The 9,208-nt window shown below is 35.5% G+C and overlaps 1 protein-coding gene across 6 annotated transcripts in view; it reads right to left on the bottom strand.

Moving 5' to 3' along the window:
• Positions 1-9,208, bottom strand: part of ube2t (ubiquitin-conjugating enzyme E2T (putative)) — a 29,575-nt gene continuing 20,367 nt past the window's right edge. For 2 of the 6 annotated variants that reach the window (XM_015342096.2, XM_015342095.2), the window contains exons 6-7: positions 8,028-8,111; positions 1-759 (exon numbers count right to left, since the gene is read on the bottom strand). In XM_015342096.2, coding sequence (XP_015197582.1) covers positions 634-759; positions 8,028-8,111 — 210 coding nt within the window. In that variant the 3' untranslated portion in view covers positions 1-633. Of the gene's footprint in view, positions 760-6,709; positions 6,838-8,027; positions 8,112-9,208 lie in introns of all 6 variants that reach the window. The other 4 variants (XM_015342098.2, XM_015342097.2, XR_011189639.1 and 1 more) reach the window with 3 other exon arrangements.

The raw sequence follows: 9,208 nt of genomic DNA, 5'->3' as shown, positions 1-9,208 counted from the left end.
TAAGAATAAACAACTTATGTTTATTAGTTGATGTTGACATATTACAAAAATCTATAAGCATTTCATTCCACTTGCAAAATATTACTAGAACGGTCTTTAATATAAATTGTCAAAACATATTATGGCAAGTGAATATTATCACAGCAACAAGCATCTTATGAAATTCTCCATAAATTGATTTTTTTGGACAAAGTTATCCATAAAGTTGTCAAATATATTTTAGATTCAAAATTGAACTGGATGATAATTGCATGATTTTTAACCCGCATAAAAAACTGTATTACCTTTATATTCATAACAAATTTTGGAGGTGCTTTGGAATTGCTATGAGCATTTTCATTAATCTTAAATATTATCACATAATGGGATTAATACATTGTTCTATTTCACATGTTCAAAAATCATAATCAAATATATGAATGCTCTCAAACCATTTGCTTATTTAAAGTTCAATTTTTTTAAAAAAAAGGGCTGCATTGGAAATTAAAAATCTATTTTATTTCATCCCATATAATAAGTTAAATATTTTATTCCTTAATGAAATAATTTGAAAAAAAAACTTTATTCAGAGTAAAGAGAAAAATTATAAAATGTCAACAAAGAACTGCGTAAAATGCGCACATGCAGTCTTTTTTATAAGGAAGGCTTTTTAGATTTTTCTGCTTCTTCTGCTGGACAGACCGCCTCTCTCTTGTAGGACACTTCTGCTCCTTTGCATAGGTCATCTACCGATACAAAGTCTTCGGCATCATCAACAACCTTAAGGAATAAATTTCTGGTTAGCAATCTAAAACCTACCACTTACTCCACCAGCACTGATTAGTTACTAAAAAAATCACTGTTTATCAGTGTCTAAAAACTTCTATAAACATTTATACCAGTGCAAAGTGCTATGATCTTCATATTGTCCATTTCTTTCAAAAACATTTTGGGCAACATATTCAATTTACAATATTAGAGGAACCATGTGTCTTGTGCAGCTTGATGATGTGCTTTGAATTTGAAGGGGAAACTGTTGAACACTATTGTGTTAATAAATATTTTTCCACGTACATTTTAATACTTCAAAGTATTTTCTACATCAATCAATAGTACCCCTCCTCTCAGCCACCAAAAGACCCCAAATGCACTTGAGTGTTTTCTAAGATTAAAGTATTTGGCAAAACGACAAAATGATTAAATCTGGGGAATTTGAGCACCAATTAACTTATTTCTGTACACTTGCTTATCTACCACAATCTATCTTATTTACGTGTATGTATATTGACATACGTTTAGACATTTTCTTGTTACCTGTCACAAATGAACATTTTAAGAGCTGCGAAGGTTATATAAATCAGTCAAATGTAACATTGATAGCCGATTGTACTACACAGTGATAGTGATTCAAAATGTGTGGGGTATTTCGCGGCATACGCGTGTCGCAGTATTACGCAGTATCACGCAGTTAATCTCGTCATTTGACGTCATGCCGGAAACTGGAAACTATCCGGCGTCACCTTGTAAAACCGCCAGGAGGAGCTTAACCTCTCATGTACAGCATTTGAGCTTTTAATTTTGAACTGTGTATTACAGCATGTTAATCATCAGTCATTAAAATGTTGGTATATTTTATGAAAGCAAGATTGCTCAGTTGGACAAAAGTACACAACCTACCTTTATCAGAAATATTTATGCATCAAAGCCTTTACCGAAGATATTACTAATAGTATTAATAATGAATTACTTTGGACAAGCTGCATACTCAAAAGTATAATTTCTTTAGCACATTTGTACAAGCACTTGGAATCTGTCCAAGCAATACTTTGTCAGGCATTTTGTTTTACTTCAACAGGCATAAAAACTCCCTTGCTTTTAACAGGGCGTTTCATAATTTCTAACTACGAAAATGATTTAAAATGCGACACTTATCATTCAACTAGAGCTCAAAATATCACAAGGATCCTCAAGAGCACAGCAAAGACTGTATTAAAAGATACTTGTATGAGATACATGAGAATCCAGGCTTTTTTATCAACGCTTTCTTTTCCGTATACCAGATTTTATGGACCCACTTCAGAAGGGTGTCAGCCAGTCAGATTCCAGGAATCGGTACTTTAAAGGAAAAATACACACCGGTATTCCATTTCTCCCTAACGATTTTAAGCATCGAAGTATTAAACTAGCATGTGAAATAGCGTGTGAAAAAATGGCAGATTTAAGCTTTTCTGCTAATATAATATGGAATCGCGTATCTAAAGAATTTAATAACAATATGATTATATTCGTGTACTGCGACAGGGCTGTGTAGGGCTGTTTCGCCTCTCTCTTCATGCGACTTCCCTTGTAGCCCACTGGTCTACGTGCCCAATTATCAACTCACAGGTTGTATGTTCAAATCCAGCTGGTGCTAGACTTTTCTCTTAAACATTTCTTCGAAAAATAGAATAGCGATATTATGGACAATCAATTGACTTTTATATTATAAAATATCACAACATGATTGAATCTAAGTCATTTTTGATAACAATGAATAGTCACCTTCTTCCCTTCTGACAATGGTCCCTGCTTCTGGTTCCTGCTTCTATTGTGTGTGTGTGTAATATTTTTATAGAGAAATGGAGGCTGGACAGTATGCGTTACAATATAAACATTTATATTGATTTAAATCGTGTTCTGATTTAAATCACAAACGCGTGTTTAATTATGTGTGTTTTTTTAATCATAGTCAGGCTAATGCAACATAAATTGATACAGTATCTTTGTCTTCTAAGTATCTTAAACTTTCAGCATAGCTTTCTACCCGTTTAGATTTATATTTCTTGGGATTTTGGGATCAAACACGGAAGGATTAGATTGTAATCGTTTTTATTTTTCAAATACGTTTTAGAAAAGAGTAATCTATACCTCCCCAGACTGTACGCATTCCTAAACCCCGCCTTTCACTCCTGTCCTGCTCTTCACCGCGCACCCCAGCCGAATGTTTATTTTGATATTTACACCCGGCGCGGCACCGAGGGATTTATAACTGCATTTATAACTTAGTTTTTAAAATTAGTCAAGCAATATGAAGCATCTCCTTTTACTTTTAAGTCCCTTAAATACATTGAGCACAGCTTTCTCACCACTTAAGATTACTTTTTGATACCATCCTTACACAAAGCAGAAACTTTCCGATGACATACCGTACAAGTGGAAAGATTACAGATTTTAATCGTCTTTAATTTTGTTATACGTTTTAGGAACGTTTCATCTAAAGAAACACCACAAAACTATTGTCGATTGTATTTCTGAATGTTATGTTACAACTACAGTAGTTCACTGCTTTAAATACATCGAATTAAGAAAGTTAGGTGTAGCACTTTAGATCTTTTTTTCTGAACCAGGGAAAATCTGATCATGTTTCTCTATAACAATAATAAAAAACTTTATTTTACATATCACCTTTAAAAGTGGCATCTCAAAGCAATACAGTAGATGGGAAAAACAGTTAAAGGTTAAACATTAGAGGCTTGCCACACACGGACTGTTAAACCAATGCATTAGCACGTCAAAGCCCATTGAGGACCCGGGCGCAATAGTTGTTTTGTCCCTTGATTTACTGATCTGCATTAATTATGGAAATCTAGTTCCTGCTCTTTGCAGAAGACCTGGTCCCGCTGTCGCCCACAGAACAGAGGCTGCGCCAGAACCTGGCACTGCTGGAGCAGCACTGTCAGACCTGGGCGCCGACAGTCAATTTGGACAAGACCAGAGTTATGGTTTTCCAGAAAAAAAGCCAGACCTCAGGGAAACAGGTACAAATTCACACTTAACAACACATTAACACCTAACAACGGGAGCAGGGACGAATTAGGCCAGTACCCACTATTGTTAAACATACAGAAAAGAATATTAAAGTATTGAATACTAGTATTGGCTTTTGTATTAGCCATACAGAACATTAAAGTGCCCCTTTTCCATTCAGCGGGTGCCTGGGCCGCTGGGTCCTATCTTCTGACAGTCGCCGTTGTGAATGTCTGTAGAGTGTATCTTATTTTTAGTACTATAGTTTTGTATTATATTCCCTATTAATCAAACTCTAAGAGTATGTATCGGCTTGTCCCCTTCTCCCGCCCCTCTCTGTGTACAGTAGAGCCTCCTGTCCAGCCAGCACATGTCCACAGACATTCACAACAGCGACATATCATAAAACGTTTGCACATATACTTAAATTATAAGTTGTTTTTCAGGAAGTTAAAAAAAACACTTGAATTACTTATCCAGTCTCTCGAAATAAAGTTATTTTTCAAGCAATGCAACAAACGTCGGGCAATGTGTTTTTTTTAATCCAACATTGACAGCCACATCTTAAATCTTGTCAGTCAGCTCTTTTTTCTCTACAGCTTTTACAGTATATATCACATTTAAAGGTGGCTTCTCAAAACGCTTTACAGGATAAAAACAACAAGAACAGCAACAACAACAATATTGTATTTCATTGCACTTTGAAAACCAAGTAATAACTTAACTATATGTGCAAACGTTTCATATGTTGCTGTTGTGAATGCCTGTGGAGTGTATCTTATTTGCCTTGCGTTCTGGTTATCTTGCTCGCCCTCCCCCCCTCTCTCCCTCAATTCAATTCAATTCAATTCAAGGTGTTTTATTAGCATGACAGATGGGTACAATCAGTGTTGGTTATTTACTTTGTTTTGAGATTCCACTTTTAAAGGTGATATATAAAATTTTGACTAAAATAAATAAATATCTTTGTCTTCTAAGTATCTTAATAAACTTTCAGCATAGCTTTCTCCCCGTTTAGATTTATTTTCCTTAACTAGTATACTTTAGATCTTGTTTTCTGAACCGGGGAAAATCTGATCATGTTTCTCTGTAACAACAATAAAAAAACATTATTTTACATATCACCTTTATGTGATATCACCTTAAGGATGCGCAAAAAAATGTAAAATAGTCTTCTTTAGGTGTGAGGGTAGGAGTGGATCGCAGCAGGCATAATCGGCAAATTAGGAAAACAAAGAACAGGACAGGCGAGACGTTTATCCAGAGAGCGAGTGATCAGAAAAAGGAACAGCTGTAACACCCAGGTTTTACGCTCTCTCTCTGTTGAATGAATGAGAAGCCATTTTATTAAAGACGCATTTGCGTTTGTCTGGGTATTTGCTTTGTAATCTGTGGTTTACATCTACTGTATTGTTTTGAGATGCCACTTTTAAAGGTGATATGTAAAATAAAGTTTTTTATTATTGTTATAGAGAAACATGATCAGATTTTCCCTGGTTCAGAAAAAAGACGATTAAAATCTGTAATCTTTGCACTTGTATGTAATCGGAAAATACAATCAGTTTCTGCTTTGTGTAAGGATGATGTCAAAAAGTAATCTAAGTGGTGAGAAAGCTGTGCGCCTCAAAGCGCTTTACAGGATAAAAACAATAACAACAAAAGTGGCTGGGCAAACAATTTTTTTTAATAGAAATATAAAATGAGATACTGTATAATGATGTGCGTGAACAAAGTTATACTGCAATTTTCCTTAAATACGCGATTAAAAAAAAATTTTTTTTGAATCCCCGGCGGAACACATTCCATAAGAATCAGCGCTTTTATACAGTATATCGCCTTTAAAGACATATATTTAAACACGCGTTTATGATTTAAATCAAAACACGATTCAAATCAATATAAATGTTTATTTTGTAACGCATAGGTGACTTTTCATTGTTATTAAAAAGACTTAAATTCGATCATGTTGTGATATTTAGAAATATAAATTTGTTTGGTGCGAGTGAGGTTTTATTTAATCTCTGACCAAGGGAAACGTTTCATTTTTTCAAAGAAATGTTTGTTAAAAAATAAAGTCATAGTTCCATGGGATTCCATCACAGACCGTGTGACATGGAAGTCAGGAACCTAACCCACAGCGCCACCGGCGCAGTCACATGCTGAGTGCTGAAAAAGCACTACAGAAACATTATCGACAGACAATGTACAGATTTGATAAAGCTATAAAATAATGTAATTAGGCACAGAACAAGTTTACAGCACAGTACAATAATAAATGACTTTAGAAGCATAAATTACCTTACACTCAATTTAAACAGAAGCTGTCTTTAGCCCTCTAAGCTGGTTCATACAGAAATGTAGAGAACCAGGCTCAGAACACACAGCTTCATTAGTGAAAACATATGCAGGACAAGTGGAGAAGACGTTTTACAGTGGATGGATTTTTAGAAACATCCCATCAGTGACATCACTGAAGTCAACTCCTAGGTAACTGTCGTGTGGATAGTTTCACAAGAATCAGACAAAGGTTTAAGCATCGCTTGTTCTAGATAAAACTGCAAAAAAAAACAACAACCCATAATGTACTTCTTTGCGGCTCTGTTTGCCCAAATCATATATTCACAACGTGAAATTAGAAAATAATATTACGTAACCAAAATCCGCAATATGGAAACAGAACTTGTGTAATTGTTGACAGATGATGTACTCGTAACATTTTTACAAGACGAACTACAACATTTAAAAAATGACTTGTATGTACTTGATATCTCTAATCAATCCACTGCACTGCATTAAAACAAAACGAAAACTAAAACGCCCTAGGCATACTGTTTTGCGCTTCTTATCAGTTGCTCAAAAGTAATTTGACCGTATGAAATGCATAATATAAACCTAGAAACATATACGTGAGCAGTATTTACGTAGTATCAGTGTCAAGACATACCTCTCAAATACTGTGAAATCAAGTTAAAAATATCTCAAGACCGATACTGGTCATAATGATACCATAGTTCAGGTGGGAAGCTGCGTCAGCATGCGTAGGCTGCAAAGGAACAATAGGTTTATTCCATGCTGAAAAAAAGAAGAAAGAGAACACAACGTTTCGGCTGTGGAGCCTTCTTCAGGTGTGATAATGATACCATGTTTCGTGTATGTTTTCTTTAAAGTACCGAGACCAGCCATATACTGTATGTTTATGTTCCAAAATTAATATCGTTTATGGCCTTCACACGCGTTACAGTATGCTCCTATTCTTTTTATGCTCAGGCACTAAGATTTTCCTTCAGTGGTAAAATTCCATATGAATATTCAATACTACAACGGGCACAGTAAAGACGTTTACTGTAAATCTTTCTACGACAGACCAACGGACCACGAGTGCCTCTGTCGGTCAACCAATCACGTACCGCGGTACCCCGCGTCATCTTGCGTCACGATGCGCGACGCCGTACCCAATTACCTCCGGTACGTGTCTGTACCGCGCACTTTGAATGGCTGCATCTGTATATTGTTATACTATTTCTCAAAAAAATATATACACTACTTAAATTTGCTACAAAGTGTATGAGAAAGAATCAGTGGGCAAGTTCAGAGATTCTGGAAGATAAAGTAAAAGTTCTTTATTAGATGCAAGAAGGTCAAAGCAATAGTGTTGTTGGTGCATTTAATATTAATGAATCCATGATTCCCATAATAAAAATGAAGTTTCTATCAAAGGGAAAGGCTACCCATTGTCATCTTCTCTGAGTTCTGTACTTCAAAGTGTTAAAAGTGAAAGCTACAGTATGTACTCAAAAAGATGTACACATTTTATCAAACCTCACTTTGATAGACTTTTCTAGTTACTGAGTGGATTATTACTGAGAACAAAAAAAAACACGATTGAGAACTTTTATAAATATAAAACAACTCAAACAGAGAATCACAATAATAAAAAAATTGTGAAGCACTCATGATTATCAAGAGTATCTTAGATGCTTAAAAACTAACTGTACTCAATCAAACATAACCCCCTTTTAAGCTAACCAGTTCAGTACACAAAGTACCCTAAAATTATACAGTTATTTTCACTATTGAAACTATTTCTTGCAGGAAATCTACAAGAACATTATCTTCTTAGAACAGTGAATTCTTTCAATTACTTTAACTGTGTTATTCCCATTTTATTGTTTATTCTTTTCTTTTATGCTTATTCTCTTTCTCACCTGGTCAGATGACTACAGTAGAGCTTAATAAGAGACCATGTAAAAAAAGCAGCTCACCTTGTTCCTTTGCATGGCATGTTTCCATGTCCACCTCTTTGCTTTCTCCACATAAACTTGCTTGTTATACTTGTATTCTGATGACTGAAAATAATTAAAAAAAAACTCTATATAATACCCTCCATATCACCTTGTCTTCATTGGTGCTTTTCCAATGAAGTAGAGAATCTTTATTTTACGTCAGTAAAAACAGTTTTCATGTGAAGATTGTATTGCATAGGTAACACTCTTTCCTTTCAGATGGGAGTCTAGACACAGACTAGCTTTTATTCTATTTTATTATTGATATGTTAATTAGCACAGAGGAGTTGGCAATTTTATGCAGAACCAATCCTGACCACTCCTTTCCCTCACGTGGAATTTTGCTACATTTGGGGGCTCATTCAGACAGGCTGTCTCTCATTCTACAGAAACTTTCAATTAACCAACCTGGCCATCCTGGTTCAAGGCTCAACCACTGGCATGAGATCTGAACCAAGAATATGGCTTTTGCACACAACCATGTCACACATGGCTGGTGGAAACCTCTGAACATAAAACTTCTTTATAGACAATTTTCCACTTTCCACACAATGAAAGCTTTATAGAAGGTTTTTTCTAATAAGGGCTATGGCCTGATCGACGAGATTACACTTGAGCCTACAGCAGCCTCTCTATATTAGTCCTTGAACCTAACTATGCTATTAAATTATCTCTATATGTAAGTCTTCACAGGGCTTTCTCAACCTTATCCTTTGGTTGAGATCATTTTGGCCACCAAGGAGCTCCCTTTGACTTTATCGAATAATCAAACTGGCTCCTCAGAGGGCAAGCTCTCTCACAAAAATCTCTTATCCTTAACATACGGAATACAAAAAAGTAAACCGTCTTTAAGCGGAGAAACTGATGCCTACAAAAGAACAGCCAGGCAACTCTGTAATTGAGAAGCAATCTCTTGTAAAACATGACTCAACCTAAATGTAGTTTCTCAGAAAGACCCCCAATCCATTCATGCTTACTACATATATAGTGACATTTCATTAAACATGGTTGCAGTGCACTCTACTGATTACCCAGAACCTTATGGGAAACCTTTGTCTACTCCATGCTGAAAAAAAGAAATGTTCTTGTTCAGCTACTAGTTGCTTTGCAGCCTATGCATGCTGAAGCAGCTACTTACTTGAACTGCATTTAATTGTCTC

Source organism: Lepisosteus oculatus, chromosome 5, assembly GCF_040954835.1.
Source record: "Lepisosteus oculatus isolate fLepOcu1 chromosome 5, fLepOcu1.hap2, whole genome shotgun sequence".
Classification (NCBI taxonomy): Eukaryota; Metazoa; Chordata; class Actinopteri; order Semionotiformes; family Lepisosteidae; genus Lepisosteus; species Lepisosteus oculatus.
The sequence above is the reverse complement of the archived record's forward strand: the minus strand, read 5'-3'. Positions and strand labels throughout refer to the sequence as shown.